This window comes from Thunnus thynnus, chromosome 2 (genome assembly GCF_963924715.1).
Source record: "Thunnus thynnus chromosome 2, fThuThy2.1, whole genome shotgun sequence".
In the NCBI taxonomy this organism is placed as follows: domain Eukaryota; kingdom Metazoa; phylum Chordata; class Actinopteri; order Scombriformes; family Scombridae; genus Thunnus; species Thunnus thynnus.
This window is the reverse complement of record NC_089518.1, coordinates 7,274,391-7,291,674: the sequence shown is the minus strand read 5'-3', so window position 1 is coordinate 7,291,674 and position 17,284 is coordinate 7,274,391. Positions and strand designations below refer to the sequence as shown.

The following is a 17,284-nucleotide window of genomic DNA, read 5'->3' as shown; positions in this document are numbered from 1 at the left end:
CTTCATTTTATAGGTGTAACCAAAATCTGTGAATTAATTTATTCATGCTTTGATCATTATAGTACAGAGAAATGTTGTTTTAGGACATAGAGTCCTAAAATCTGCTCCACTTGCATGGATGGCTCAGAAATTCAGCTTCTCCTTTTACCTTTTATAGACATATCAGTGAATTTGGCATAACAGCGTTTATATCTCCAACCATGAAGTGCATCTAGCTTGTGTTTAGTATAGTTTCTGTCATACAGTTACTCATCAAACCACTGTCTGTGTGTCCAGGTTCTGGCGGCGGCTCAGCAGGCTGATGAGTAAGCTGAACCCGGAGCCCAACCTCATCCACATCATGGGTTGCTATGTGCTGGGGAGCGCTAATGGAGAAAAGGTAATTCTCAGTCATGACAAGCCTCAAAAACAAATGAGACTCCCACACTCCACTAGTTAGAAGTTTACTCAAAGTGTCTGCATGCATATCCAGCATGCTTACTCATAATCACAAATATGCACACACACACACTCAAAGCCATATGCCGTCTATAGTGCTGTGCAGATAAATCATGTAGACAATATGTTGGCATTGTCTTGCAGGGTCTAATGAGGTGAACACAAGAGCACTTTTTGCATACGCATGGTAAAATAATGAAAGAGGGAATAATTTTTGTGCATGCGGAAGATAAAATAATGCATGTGAAAGTGTTTGTTTTGTTGTTGTTTTTTTTTATGTTAGACGCGACAGTATGAATTATGACCTTAGCAGCACCTGCTGCTGCCTGGCTCCAGCTCTGATCCCGCTGTCAGGCTGACACACAGCACGGGCACAGGGGAGGACACACACACACACACACACACACACACACACACACACACACACACACACACAAACACTCACATGCTCACACACACAACACTTTGGAGCGACAGGAAAACAGACTCCTTGACACCCATTCAATTAAGCTAATGTCGCACACACATACGTCGCAGCCACTCATCCTCACTGCAATTAGACACTCACACGTTTACTCACATACTCGTACCTCCTCCAGTAGCCCTGCCACAACTCTTCCACCCCCACAGAGACTGATACACACTTGCTACTGTATATACAGACTCACTCACACACAGCATATGCACATGAACATGCCCACACACTAAAATATTCATACTTTCTCATGCGGACACATTTACAATGACTGTACAAGTCCTCTGTCTGCATTTTGATTGGAAAAACTCATGTAGAGCTTCTCCTGACAGCTTTACAAAATGAATAATACTCGGGTATCAGAGATGGTTGCAGGGTAAAAGCCTCTGACCTGAAGAAACACAGGGCTTGAATACAGTGTGAAGCTGTGAGGACAGTCAAGATGGTGGCAGAGAAAAGCTAAGAAACAGTTCGTTGTGATGGTGTCACATGTAGCATTTTAAAATTTAACTTTAATATACCTATAATCACCATAATAGCCATCATTTAAAAGACTTTTACTATTACAGTACATGACACAAAACAATCTGTTGGATTGCTCTACAGCACAAACAGGAATCAGAGGGAAGTTTTTGTTCAAATATAGCATAATCCTCAGCAGCTCCACAAATGGCCAAATGAAAAATCACTTCCAGCATGATTCAGTCAAGCTAAAGATACTTGTTTTTCACTGTAGGGTAACTGCTATGTATGCTAAGCTAACAAATCTCTTAGCAAACATTTTACGACCCCTTGTTTTTTTTAATTAGCAAAGAGTAATGTTCACCTCATTTTCAGGTTGTTGCTACAAGTTGTGAACATTAATTAAGCTGCCAATCAAAACTGAATTTCCGCCTCTTCAGCCAGCAAAACTTGATTACAGATCTCAAACTGCTAAACTGAATCTTTAAATAGTAGTTTGTTAAACTTCACTTGCTTAGAAATGTTGATTAGCAATTAGAAAAGATTCTTATTCTATTACCACATTCAAGACTGGGTTCAGATTTAATAAAGTGCTATTATACTACTAATTAATAACATTAATGATGGCTCTGTTCCATTTAACGGTCTCAATAAATCATGTCAGTGAGCCTGCATACACTTAACCAGGAACCTAGACCTGCAACATCCTGATGATATGTAGCCATCGTTAATGTTATTAATTATACCTTTGCTTTTCCCAAGATGATATGTGAAGATAAAATTACATTCATGGCAGATAAAAGGCTTGTAGGCCTTTTTCACAGCCATAGCAGGAAAAACACAGGTTGATAACATTAATGATGGCTCAAAGGAAGGCATCATGCACTATACCAAAAAAAACCAAACTAAAGGGGATTCAGCCAGCATCAACTTCCTTCCTTCAAAATTGGATAAATCACTTATGTTAGTCTTGATTTGGGATGTTATGTAGATGCGGGACGGGATGGAGGCTCTGCAGGCTTTGCAGTTGCCAACGGTTTGTTCACCCCTCTGCAATTCTTGTATCATATCAAAATTATAGCTGTTCCCAGAAATTCCCAGAAAGTAATGGGCTTTATGGGAAAGGTAGTTCATGAGCTACCCTGAAATTAATTACCATGGTCTTATTGTTTATGGTAATTAGAATAATGTTTTAGAACATTTACAACAGTCAGTGTTTGTGCTTCTAGGTATAAAGACGTGCGAGCAGCACACTGTCAGTCACTGTGACATTTGGCATCTTCTCCACAGTGATTCAGTACAAGTCACACAAGGAGGGGGATGAACAGGGAAGGGCTTATTCACTGCATTTAACAATTTTCCCCCTGCTGCTGCCTGTGTGCGCTCCTGCAAGCTCAGCTGGGTTGCCACTATTAATAGACTGACTAACTGAGCTACCTTCAGATGATGCTACACTTCACCCAGCATCACTCCTTCTGGCTGTGCCATCAGCCCTCTTACACTGCTCAGATCATAGATAAGAAAAGTGGAAGTTTTCTTAAAAAAAGAATTTAGTCTTTGTCTTGAGATCAAAACTAGGGATGCACCGTTTTCCCCTCTCTCTCTGCAGATACAGAGTACTGATTTGATAGCAGGGCTCTCTTTTCCCCAAATTTAGAATGTGGAACTGATTGAATCATTTTTATGTGAGGTAACATCAGGCCAGGCGTTGCCGTGGCACCATAAACTCGGTTTGCGCCTAAAATGACTGAATGAAAGAATCAAAGAATTGAATGCTTCCAGACATGAAGCATGTTCTAATTAGCATATTTATTTTGAAACAGGAAGTACTATCAAGTGCATAAAAAATGTCTCACCTTGACGAACACCATTCAAAGTTGGCATAGATGAACAAACTAATGTATTTAGTCTTACTAAGACTATGACAAAAACGACATGCGTCCACAGCAGGAGTTTCAGCTTGTCTGTCCACATTAAAACGCCAAAATGGTTTAATTCTCCTTCTACTGGGCGTACGAGGGAGGACAGACAAGCTAGTCAGCCACAGAAAAAAACAGTGAAGAAGCTGTGGCTTCCTGACATTATATTCAGAGAGAGGAAGGTGGTAGATAGCTGTGTTTAAACAAGCTACCAAAGCAGACAATAAAGAGAACAGCAACTGCAGGAAGCCATCAGGCATTGTTGTTATTATTGTTGTGTTTCTTCTTCTCCCTCTTCCAATGAAATGCCAATAAAACACAATGAAACGCCTCGCTACTGCCTCTATCTGTTTTGTCACAATATGACAGCATTTCTACAAAGCTCTGTTTTTCTCGTAAACTGCAACTCCAAGTCCATGTTTTTAGATTTACACACTAGTCTGGACGGACGGCCAAAACAGAAAGAAAAAGATGCATTTATGCATGTAGCTGGTTTAGTGTGGACATGGTCTGAGTAAAACTACAACACCCAGTAAACTCTGATGAGCCTTTCCTGTCCTGTTTCAAATCCAAATAGTTCTGCTAAGCTTAAACGTCCCTGTGAACTTTTAAAGACATGGTTTGACTGGCTCCACACCCCAGCACCTTCAGCACTGTCATTTCTCCTCCTCTTTATTTGTTAATGTCATTTTAGTCAACATCAATATTATTTGTTTTTGTTTCATAAATGATTTTGCATTGTTAATGCATCATCTTCGTCATGGAAAAAAGGTTGTTACTGATAACAATGTGTTAATTCCATGCAAGGACAATTTTAACCAAATTACCAACTTCAAAGCAAACGTGTGATGTAGGTACATGATGACATTCCTGTTTTCCTCGAACACCTAAATCTGGTTTCTCTGTAGGCACTTAGTTTAACAACAGCACAAGGGTTAATTAAATCAGATTCATTGCTCTAATAAAACATTATTACTTGCTATAGCATTAGCATTTGCTGTGCTGACCCTGGCCTTGAAAAGTCTTGCTCTATTGATGGCCTGCCACTGTAAAGCCTCAGGAAAATGTCAGGGCTAAGCACCAGAGTAGGTTGCATTAGCAGCACACATAGTTCCTGACAGGTTGTGTGACCTTTCACCTTCAACTCATTACCTCTCTACATCCATCCACCACCATTGTTATCAATAGACCTTATGTCTGCCTACTGTGCACCTGGTCCACGTTCACTGCTGTAATGTTATCAACAAAGAGGATTAAGAGTTTATTTAATTAGAGATTGGACATATTTCATGTGTCAAGAGATGCAACACAAAGGAGGCTTCATAAATCCAGCCAATATTTCCATTAAATTCCTGAAAAAATGTTCTAACCTTGAAATTGACCAGCAGGGGGCGACTCCACTGGCTCCAAAAAGAAGTCTGATTGTATGGAAGTCTTTGAGAAAATGACTCTACTTCTCACTCAGTAAATCATTTCCTAATGAGTTTCAAGTCTTCTTCAAAACATCATGATATTCATTTTGTAACTTATGGTCCCATTTAGAGTGAAACAGATGTTGGCTAAAGCAGGGTATGCTTTAGGGTGTGGCTACATTGTGATTGACAAGTCGATTCCACGGCGACAACGTTGGTTAGGTAACCATGGCATAACCCCAGATCCACAGAGTAGGCGGAGCCCTAGCCGTCGCTTTAAGTGTGTTTTGAGTTCATGAAAGTGTAACATTTTGGTTGCCTAAAAAAGTCTTGTCCAGCATTTGGTTGGAATGAAAGACCCTCTAAAGACTCAGATGTTCAGTTTTTACACAGCTTGTTTGATGCTAACGAAAATTAGCGTTAGCATTAGTGTTATATCACAGTTAACCATAGACTCTAAATGCACCGTGCTAACCAAGCTATCAATTAGCTTTAGGGTCAGCTCCACCCTCTTGTCCAAATATGGTCACTTCTGGCTCCACAAATCCAAGATGGCGATGGTCAAAATGCAAAGTTGGTGGCTACATCCATCATTTATTTACAGTCTATGGTCCAGCGTAGTGTGAATGTTGCACAGGCGGAGTGAGAGCAACAAACGTGGAAGGTTCATTGAAATAAGGGGGTACAAAGTGAGTTGTTGGTATTTTGGTGGAAATTGGGTTTTACACGTTGTGCCTAGAATATACGTCTCAGAAGCACATCTATTTCTGGCATAAAATCACTCAGCAGACATTTTTATAATTTAACAAAAGCAAACTAAATTTAATAAAATAGAACTGTTAAAAGATTGTTGCATGAAGAGTGAAAACCCATTCAGCATCCCGTGCGCTTTTGAATACATCTTCATGCCCTCAACATCAAAGAAAAGGGGCCCAAAAACCTTTCAAAGAATACTCCAAAATCTACAGAAATCTAAATAGTGCACTCTCTAACCCTTTCCTCTTTGAACTAACGGATGCACAGCATAGCTTTCTGGAGATAAAACCTGCAAATGCCATTTGGCTGCGAGGCTCCATGTGTGATGGCACACCAGCTGGCACTGGATCAGACCCTGGGGAGTGAGAGGAGGGACAGGGAGGATGAGCTGGGACGAAAGGGTGGAGGAGGGGTACCAAACACATGAGCATCATCACGTGTAAAGCGCTGCAAAAGCTGAGCTTTTGAGTTGAAATTCTCAAAAGGTAATCGAAGGGGCCGGTAGATTGCTCCTGTGTTTTTCCACTGTGAATGTCAGGGGCTGCCTTCAGTCTACATTTCAAGACGGAACATGTCACAGCGGGTTGACGGGGCATTTCAAAGGCTCCTCAAATGCAGCCAAGAGAAGCTCTTTCACTATTCCAATTTTCGTTCTTTGAGGTCAGTGATGGGAGCTTGTCAGGTTGAATCCACTTTAGAGTGCCTCATTTATGGTGGTTGCACAGGTTCAGCAGGACTCTCTTGGCTGCTATTAGGGATAAAGCACATTTATTTATATAGTACAACTATATCATTTTTTAAAAAGATTTAAAAAATTCATACGGCAGTTTAAAATAAATATGCATAGTAGTTTTAGATTGTATATTGTCTACATAAGTCAACAGTGAAAACCTGGCCGTCAGGGGCGTGTGTGTATGTGTGTAATATTGTTTAAATATGGGGATAACAGTGCACATTCTCAGACAGTCTCCTGGTGACGTTCACGGTGTTGTTCACATGAAAAGTGACAGAAATAGTTACCCTGGCTTCTTTCTCACCACTGCACAGCTGGCCTATCACGGCGTGAAGTGGGTGTGAAAGTCGGATTGTTGGTCTCGGAAAGTTACAGAAATTGTCGGACACAGCCCCCCCAGATTGCAACGGTGAAACATTTGGGGAAAGCTCCTTCAGACATGTAGCTTGTTACATAAATGTGATGGCAATTTGTCATGAATAAGCGCCTGAATCACTTTTACACAAAAATCATCTCACTAGGTTGAACCTAACATTTCTGTAAGACTTTTAACACAAGTCTGAAGTGAATACAGACAGCTAAGCAGTACAAAGTTAAATAAGCACAGACAGACTGAACACAATTTTTCCTTCTTAAGAGCACTGTGACAATTTTATTACTCAATTAACATCTGTTATGCAAAAACAAAGAAGCAAAAATCAGCACTCCCTCCCCATGTTTTCAATTTTGCAATTACAAATATCCAGCAAAACACTTCACATACACAACTGGAGAAAATTAAAGTTACAACTTAACATCATTCTATGCTTGTGCACTGTTGGCATTATAAATCCATCACTTACAGTATGTAGCCTGTGAGAGAACACTCTTCTTCCTTCATATCATTAGTTTTGAACTCATCGCTGTTCCCCAGCAGTGCCATCGCTCCTTGTCATGCATCAGGTGCCACCAGGTCTAAATAAACCATTACAGAACATTTATGCAACAGACACCTATGTCTGAATGACAGAAAACCATCACTTTAACAGATAGATGAAGCCAGAGAAGCTTACAAAGACAACTCCTGAAAATACAGATTCCCACATAAACTGTTTTAACAGCGGGTACAGTGGCTTCAAGTGACCCTGCTGTGCCAGGCCTTTAGCTTACTATAGATCCACTCTGACACGTGTGCCTATATGGACAGAAAACATTACCATAAGTGCCTCTCACTTATACACAGCTATTGCACTGTAAGTGACATACTGACCTTTTCAGCTGCACTGCTGCATGAAAAAAAAATCAAAGTGCTGCAGGCCTCCTGCTGCTCTCTGTGTACAGCTCTATCTCTGCATCATCACTGCTTTCTTTGTTTTCATTTCAAAGTAAGTATTCTCTCTCTCTCTAATGCATAGTCTCTATCTCTCTCCCTTTTCTCCCCCCTGCAGCTGATTCAGACTCTGAAGAGACTGATGAGACCCACCTCGGTGGAATTCAAGTCCCCACTAGAACTTTCTGCACAGGGTGAGGCACTTACACACATTTGCAAAGAACTGCAAACCAACTCTCCCTCTATATTATTGGTTTTCTGCTGTCTGTCTGTCTTTTTTTTTACAGATAACACATGCTTATTCCATCTGTGCTACATAAACAGAAGCGTGTGCCACAGCACATACACACAAAATGTACATACACTATTGATTTTGCACTATCTGCCTCACCGGCAAACCCGCCGAATGTTAATAGTTGGCATTAATCAATGCCAGTAAGCCGCTCAACAATGAAGAAAGAACATTAGGGAGTGTGAGCAAACATACAGGTGTGAACTCTGCTGAGCTCTGAGTGCATCCCTCATCAGTCATTTTCCTGACGTCTATTGATGCCACGCTAATTATTTTCCTATTAAAATGTCATTATCTCCTCTCCTCTATGTGTTATCTCATGCCTCCGTTGACCCACAACACTCTTCTCTTCTCCATACATGCAACCGTGATATTTAGCGCTGGGACAATGGCGGGCACATTACATGGTTTATTGTATTTTATTCTTATGACTGGTGATAGCTCAGCACATAAACCTGTGTGTCTGATGAAAGCCAGAAGCTGAGATGTTTTTTCTGTTCCTCTCTGCCCTCGGCATTAAAGTTTTTTTTTTAAATGTGTTTTTTCATGAGGTTATTTATTGCGGTGCAGTTTGCGTTTTGCATATTGAATAGTTGGGTAATATTGCCTCGAGCACAGTGAAAGCATTTGTTTTTTCTAGGTCATAGATCAGCAAGCATTAGATTAGAATTTATCAACACAAGTCTTAATGCTAAAAATCACTCAGATGTCATACTGGTCATACTGGAGTGTCGAGAGTGCGAGAGGTGAGTGATTCTTGATGTGAAGTGATGATTTTTATATCACTTTTCAAGGAAGTTGTAGCTCAATATATGGATGTATTCACTCGGACTCCACACCATTCTTCAGTTCAATTTAGTCCAATTATTTTTGTCCCTGAAGGAGAATTAGCTCTACAGCCAGATAATCAAAGCTGTCAACCACACAGCAACAGACCTCCCAGCAGTCCCAGTGCATTTAACCATTCAGCTGCTGAGACTTACCTCCATGTGCTTCATTTCTTTTTATATATATATATATATATATATGTCTATCTCAATGAATCAGGGACAAGATGTCAGTGCCACACACACACACACACACACACACACACACACACACACACACACACACACACACACACACACCAGACGCATCATACAGACAGATGAAGTAGTCAAGGGTCAGTAAACCACAAAGATTAGTGGAAGTAACTGCACACTCAGGTTTTGACCACATGTACACAGATATTTTCCCCGTCTGGTTGAAACAAAATTCTGACCACATGACCTTTGTTTTACAAAATATCTCCGTACACACAAGAACGCAAAAGCTACTACGATCGCTCCAGCGAGCACGCCAGGCCAGTAGGTGGTGATGAAGTCTACATCAACCAGAGAAGAGCAGTCTGAGCACACTCATTACACAAAGTAACAATGGGCACGCACAAACGCTCCAGTTTACACATCCACACAGAAACCAGAGTTTTTAGAAATCTGCACTTCAGAAGGTGTTATAAGAAATGAGCAAAACATAGAAGAAAATGTTCGTTTTGCAAAATATCCGAATTAGTGCGGACAAGGCTTCAGCCTGTAAAATACATGATCAAGACCAACAAAAGGTTATTAGTCATCTTTTAGTTGTAGTTATTTCACCCTTTTTACTTGCAAATTCAATTGAATTCAATGCTCTATTGATGTAAGGTAAAACTAGTAAGATTTGATAAGGAATTTGAAAGGATTAAGATTTAAATAAATAAATATTGGACTTCATCCCTACAGAGGAATGAAGCTACTGACATGCTGCTTCCACTGTGTAGCCTGTGTAGTCACTGAGTCAGCCCTCGTAGAAAACTGTTTGTTAGACAGATGTTAAAGCTGTGTGTGGCTCACAACAGCTGATTTTAAATTAACACAACATCTGCTGTTAGTAACGGTGTACTACTGGTTGCAAAACATTTGGTTTTGGACAAACAGATGACCTCCTAAAATCAGCAAATATGTCCTTTATTCTGATCCTACTGAGGCAGTGACTGATGACAGCATGACACAAAGTCTATGACCCAGATCCTGCTCCTTCCACAGTTATAGTATCGCCAGCAAGTTTTGATGATGTGTCCATTTTCATCAATACGCTGACAGACAGGAAGCGTATTACCATCAACCTTTTTAATGCACATAACAAAACCTGAAGAGAAATGTCATACATCAGAACAAAGATGAAATATCACAACAAAGTACCAAGTAAAATAATGTCACTACAGTAAAAGTAGACAGTAAACTTCTCTAATAAAACCATACAGGCAGGCTAGAGCACATTCCTGATGACATTAGTTTCAAAGAGATGTGAGGGGTCTTTAAAGGTTCTATAGGCAACTGTGAAGCAATTTACATATATTATGTTTTTTTATTGCTAATGAGTGAACAGGTGGTGATATAACGTAACTTTCTCAGTTGTCTGTATCAGCCTGTGGACTGATTTCTATGTGAAGGACACGAAAATCCAACAGACCTGACATTTTACCTTAGTACCTTACTTCTCTCCCACTAACATCAATAAACGACACAACACAGATGATGCTATCTGACTAGAAACACCCTGCAGATATTAGCTCCCCAGCTAATGAAACAGCTAGCTGCCTCCGTCAACCGCTACACATTTCAACAAAGCAGTCGCCTGCTCCCGAGCACACGCAGCTAAAACAACATTATTTCCTCAACAAAGGAGCAGAAAAAAAGCTCCAGAGTGATAGCAGAACATAGTTTACCCCTTCTGCTTTTCCTGCTGGTAGTCCAAAAAACATAATAATCACACATTTCACAACAAAACCGCAGCGTGTTTCTCCCCAACTACAACTGGCGGTTTGCGGGTCGGGTCAGGTTCAGGTGGTTGGGCAGTGGCGCTCACTGGTCAGCAGCCACAGTGCAGCAGGAGTAAAGACACTGATATGATATAATAGATGTACTTTTCCCGGCAGTGTACAATTTTGTGATCTCGATTTTCTTTGTTTCCTTCTCGGTGCAGGCAAAGAGATGATCGAGATGTACTTTGACTTCCGTCTGTTCCGCCTGTGGAAAAGCCGTCAGCACTCAAAGCTGCTGGACTACGACGACCTCTTGTGATGTCGATCCACCTTCTGTTGGCTTGTCGGCCGGTTATCTCACGTCTGAGCCTACTTCCTGGTGACAGGGCGTTGGTTGAAGGGCCCCCGGAGAGGCTCCTAGACGGGGTCTGTGGTAGAGCTGGAGCAGCAGCATCGCAGCTGGGTCTTTTTTCCCCCTTCTGAAGCGACAGGGTGGCCCTGTAGATTCAGCCAGTGGTGTACCTTTTCTCCCTTATCCATTTTCAGTTTCTGCCTATCTCTCATGGGTGTTCTTGAAAAGAGAAGAGATGGACAAGAAAAGGGTGGAGCGGCGCGGGACTCATCATTCTAGCCTAAATGTGTCAGAAGACGCTAACTAGAGTCAGATTTCTGAGTTCAGAGAGGACGGTAGATAAAAGAGAGACAGCGGAGAACAGAGAGAACTCCTCTCTGACTTTAGAAGGTGACTGATTTTATTTTTTCACCTTTAGCCAACCTGTCTGCTCTTTCAAGATGGAGGCTTCTAAGGATGGAAGTGTTTCCTTTGTCAGGTGTGGAAATTAGAGCTTATATGTAAATAAACAAGTGCTTACTGGAGCATTAGAGAATAGACTAGCATCTCTCTCCATGCTATCATGTGAAAATCTAGACATTTAATTAGTCTTATTAAAAAGTTGAGGTGTCCATTTAACACAGCTTTTTTTAAACTTCAAATCAATGTATTAGTATTTCGTACTGACTGTTGTATTAACTCAGGTTAAATCCATCGTTTGATACTAAGAATTGTACTCACCGTTCGTAACGCAACATACTGTAGATCAGAATCTAAAGCCTTCATACTCCACACAGAGTCATCCTCAGTGGACCGTCACATATCTTTACGTGTGTGAATGGAGGAGGTTTCTACGTTTTCATGGTCTATGAAGTCAACTGTAGCCAACACACAGATGTATCCGTGCATGTTTCATTACAGCGTTACACTTTAACCCTGCTGAGCCGACACAAGCTGTTCTTTCTTGAGCTTGTCGGCTTGCGGGTGCTGATCCGTTTTAACCTTTGTGTGTTTGTACAGTATTGCATGTGTGTGTCCATAGTTTACATATGACACCTGATTAATACTCTTACTCTTAACAAAAATACACTCTGTATATTTAATTTATTTCTTCACTTGATTTACTCCTGTTTCTGGAGTAAATTACAGTTTGTTATTTAGGATTTTTTTCTACAAGTAGCAGCAGAGTGCTGGTGGTGGTGGTGGTGGGGAAGGGGGGGTTATTTTATCTCTCCTCATCAACACCAGTGCTCCAACAGTCATTTCAGCGAATATCGCAATATGACGGTCTGTGTCTCAAAGTACAGTCGATGCCGTACCCATTTCTGGCATTAATATCCATTTTAAAACATGAGGACATCTGTGTATTTTGTGTTAACATTGAAACACTCCGAGTGTTGCACTTCCATTAAATTTGGGGACTTGTGAGAGACGGATTTTTAAAAAGATAAGATGGTCAAAATACAAACAGCAGAGGCTGAGATATCCTGACTTACTGAAATCCTTTCAAGACCCCAAACTCCATGACTCAATTAAAAATGTGAGGTCCCAAACCCTGATGACATCATCAGGGTTATTTTCTGCTACTTTGAAAAGTAAAACTATGTAAAACTGATGGAGGTCCCTTTAAAATATTAACATTTACAAAGAGGGAAATTATTCAGCAGGATGAGTAAAGTTTCATTAAATTCTTTTTGTCTTTTTTCATATTACACCAGGGCTATTCTGAGCGCTTTTAAAACAAAGACTAGTATTAGCCTGATGCTGCATAGTGGCCTAACTTGTATTTATTCCTCAAAAAAATTAAGTTATTCTATTTTTTTTAAAAAGGGCTTACCCCATTGTATATCTAAAATACTCACACTAATGAAAAGTAAGCAACTGCTTGATAAAACAACTGTAACATTGTGACATTTACATCGCTCCATCTCAAGCTTGTGCTGAGGTGGTCTGAAAGAACATGATTCCTCATCTTCTATTATATTCCCCCCCCCCAAATATGCAGCTTCATCATTTGATTAAACTCATCGTGCGTGGGTGTTGAACTTATATCCTTTTTGGATTCAGATAAAGGTTAAGGGAATATGTCATCCTACATATAAACTGTGTGTGTTGTATCAGTGGTCACGCATCCACATACTGTATGCTTCCTACATTTATATCCAAGCTTCCATGCACATGTAAGTGAGTGTGTTGTGACCACGGCTGACTGAGCCCTCTCACTGCTTATCTGTACATTCATGACTTGTGTTGTTGCTCCTTGATCCGTGCAAGTCAACTGAGCTGGAAGAAGACAGCGTTGGTTGTGTGAGAGTGAGTGTTTTAGTAGCTCTTAGCTGGCAGGATCAGGACATGATTCATCTTAATGCATCCATGAGGACATGTGTGCTCTATAAGGAGAGCTTTGGCTCAAAACGGCACATTTCAAATCTCTTTATTGCTAGTGAGAATTTAAAACATGCTTTAAATATTAGTGGACGTTAGTAAGTGTCTTAAGAGCACTGTTTTATAGTATAACTGCTTATTACAGAGGGCAATAATCACTGCTGTGGAACTGTGAGTTAAATGGACTGAAGCCCTTTAATTAAGGAAGAATGAGCTATTTTTGATTTTCCTTTGCATCATCTGGCGGACTGATGCTATCCTCTGTATAACTGTAAATTATGTTTTATGTCTTAATAAGTCATACTGATGTCAACTTATCGTTATGCCACAAAGTAGCATCACTAGATCAATGTCAAATTAATTGCTATAATATGGTATAATGTAAACAACCACAGCCATATTGGTAAACAATATGTCAACAAGTTTTCTGTTCATACAGCTGATATGGTTCCAAACAATAACACTGATAATAGACCCTAAAGAAGCCGGAGCCTTTATTTACTTCAACTGTAGTTTCAACTTAAGTTTTTCATATTTTAGTAAAAAAGCATCCCTAAAACAATTTCACATTGCTGTTGATGCTTAGACATGTTTTCAACCTATTGCCGTGATAAATTACACATAATTTACATTTCCACAGCACTAATTTCATCACTACAACGGTGATGTCATACTCACCACTCTCTGAGTCTGTCTCTCTAACAGACAATAATAATTATCATCAGTGGTTTTCATTTTGCCATTTTTTGGATTGTGGTTAAGCTGCCATCAATGAAACAATCAATGAACAGAAGTTTGATGTTAAAATCCTTCCAGTAGCTCTTGAGGAGTAATCTCTCATGTTCTTGGCGTTTAATTTGTAATATCTGCAAGAAGGGCTTAGTTTAACTGATGGTAACTCAACAGTGCTCAAAAAAATGGCAAAGTAGAATTTTATTTTTACTTTTATTAGTGCTGTGGAAATCAGTTCATGTCCATTTTTATTTGTTTGTGCAGTTGGTCATTATTTGAATTCTGGCTTTTATTCAAAAATAATTGGTATTTTATATTTATTTCATAGACTTTTGTAGCCAGTAGGTGCTGCCAGTCTTGTCGATGATACCAAACTCAAAATTAATGTAATATTCATTCACATTCACAATCACAGAACGATGGTTCATTTTTCTGTTTGGAGAGGCTTTTTAAACATGATATCCTGACTATTTTAGATTTATCATGTGAGTGGACCTCATGGCGTTTGCTAGGTCTTGTGTATTGCTTGGATCTGACCTTTATAATTGTTGTATATTCATGATTTTGCTTCATTTTGATATGTATTTGTTTAAACATCACCTACTCTCCAAATCTCTCTTCTGTAGCAATATACTGTGTAAGAATATTTCTGTATGGTAATTTAAATTTGTATAATGTGCAAGATATGGAACATTGTTCAAGGTATGGTACTAGTCTGTTATATCTTTATTGACTTGAGTTCTGCAGGTGATGGACAGAAACAAAGTGAGAGATATGTGGGAGACTGACAGCAGAGTGCAAGCTGTAACCCTGCTCATAGAGGACTCCTCTGCTTCCTCCTCTGCTTCCTCCTCTGCCATGAGTTTAAATAAAGGCCAAACCCCGGAACCTAATTACATGCCTGCCCAATTGTTGTAACTAAATCTCAAGTCAATATTTAATCCTGCTGCTGTACTGGCTTTAATTGCAAGTTGAGTTACACCCAAAATGGACATGAGCTTGATGGATTTCTAATGAGTTTTCTGATCACAAAGAAAACTGAGACCTTGTTTACAATACCAGAGATCAATTATCTACCGCACAGCTAAGCAAATCCTCCCTGAGGCTGTGGTCAAATAAAACCCTTAAATCACATGCTGAAATACAACGATTCACTGGTAACAGTACAGGAAAAAATGTTTTACATCAACTCATGAGCTGCACTTCTTTTTAGCAGTATTTAAGCAGATAACATGAGAAACCCTCTCTGACGTGCTGGATGGTGTTTTATGGCGTCCTTTTACCACCTTAACCAATAGTTTGTATGGGTCTATTTCCACATTGATGTTATGTGATCAATAACTTAACCAAACCCAATTATCTGCCCTCTGAGTCTGTTACTACAAAGTATGCATTCTTGATTTGTTACTGCAGATTGCCATATTCATGCGTGCGTACCACTCTGGTGATATTTCTCCTTTATCAGATGCAAAAACTGAGCTGCAGGCTAACTCTGGCTAAACAGGGACAATGTTGTTTAAAGCTGCATTCATTCATTTTTTTGTCTCTTTGGGGCAGCAGAACAAGCTGAAAACACACATATCAGCTTATAGAGTTGTTAGCATGTGTGTGTTAGCATGTTGCCTATTTATATAGTTATACAGCTACGTTTTGGTCTGTAACAACTTCTGAGGAAAAGATCTGGCTCTGTAGATGCTCGACTGTGTTTACAAGCTAGTAAATTTAGTCTGTCTGCTGTTTCGTGCTGGGCAGGTACTGTACAGTCAGATTATCATTTTGAGGGGCTAAAAATTAAGGAGAGTAAAATTTGCAGGCCATAAGACCAAAACAATGAGCTAAAAGAAGTTAAAAAGAAAAATTTGTAAAACTGAAATTTAACTGCAGGTTCGTCACTAACCCCCTCCATATAAAACATGGCCATGTGAACCATTAACAATATAAAAAATATTGTTTATTGCAGCTTTAAGCTCAAGAATGATCACTACTGTACTTGTGGGCATTGGAGGAAGCAGAAGTCCTCAGCTAACAACGTTAGGCTAACATAACTTAACATTAAAGGGGTTAAACAGAGGTCACCTCAGAGTCATGCAAGGACAGCCTGGGTCATATTTTAGATAGCAGACAAACTTTTGGTATGACAACTTAAATCTAAGATGTCGAGAGCCTCTTTAATGAGGACTTGTATTCATATTACCTCACATCCATTACACTGGAGTTCACCACGCGAGTGATGCACAGTTTGACTTGTTGTGCTGACTCACTGAAGCAGCCATTAACATTTCCTGAGAACATAATTACACAAATCAAGAAGCTGATCTTTGGACGCTTCCCCTGTCCTGTTATTTCCAAATGAAACTGGGTGTCACCAGTGAAAAAAGAAGACATTTCCCCTCGAGGACAGATTATTAATAAGCATTGTTGTGGCCTCTCTGCTGCTCTCGCCTGTTTCTGTGAAGATTGCCGAGCCTCAGTTGATGGATTGATGCTGCTTTGATTGCTCTGACACCTCCAGTCAGGCTGTAATTGTATTTTGAGAGGAGAATAATGTATTTATGTAATGTCTGTTTTACTTTGCATCAACTTCTAAGTCATTTAACTAAGCGTTACATTATGGAATAGCTTTCTTAGATTAACACCAGTAGACTGTAGGAGTGATAGATGTTACAACGAGGCTCCAAACAGGTTTAACACAATAACGTATGTCTTGATGAAGAAAATGTTGATTATGAAAGGTATAATAGCAATTAACATTATTGTATATCTGGTGATTTTGATACTTGTAAAAGTTAGGACTATGTCTGGGTAGCTTTCCTGAGCTTTTGGGTTCTTCCTTAGCGTAGACATTCTAGATGGACCTTTAATCCATTGTATCTGAACTAATAGCAAAGAAATGTTGTTGCATTGCACAATGTTGGTAATAATGTGAGAAAAATGATTGTTTTTAAAGCATTTTTTCCAGTAAACTTTAGTTCTACACAGCTTGTCTCACTGTCTTGTTACTGATTGAGTGATGGTCTGTGATACAGCGGGAAGGGTTCGCTCCACTCATTGGCTCACAATGCTGCAGTGTGCTCGGGATGAAAATCTCATTTAAATGACCCACGTTATCAGGGCTGCCCTCGACCAAAGATTTTCCTAGTTCAAGCCATTACTCCACTAGGATGTTGCGTGTTTATGATATTAATCTAATTATTTATATGTATACATATAAATGTGTTTTAAATGTAAATGGTTTGAGTTACAGTTACATTACAGAGA

General features: G+C 39.7%; 1 protein-coding gene across 1 annotated transcript in view; it reads left to right on the top strand.

Annotated features, from left to right (window-relative positions):
- LOC137191435 (NMDA receptor synaptonuclear signaling and neuronal migration factor-like) overlaps positions 1-17,004 on the top strand; it is a 51,568-nt gene extending 34,564 nt beyond the window's left edge. Inside the window, exons 12-14 of the mRNA XM_067601511.1 lie at positions 277-379; positions 7,623-7,698; positions 10,800-17,004. Of these exons, the coding sequence (XP_067457612.1) occupies positions 277-379; positions 7,623-7,698; positions 10,800-10,897 (277 nt within the window). The 3' untranslated portion in view covers positions 10,898-17,004. The remainder of the gene's footprint in view (positions 1-276; positions 380-7,622; positions 7,699-10,799) is intronic.
- Positions 17,005-17,284: the final 280 nt, after the last annotated feature.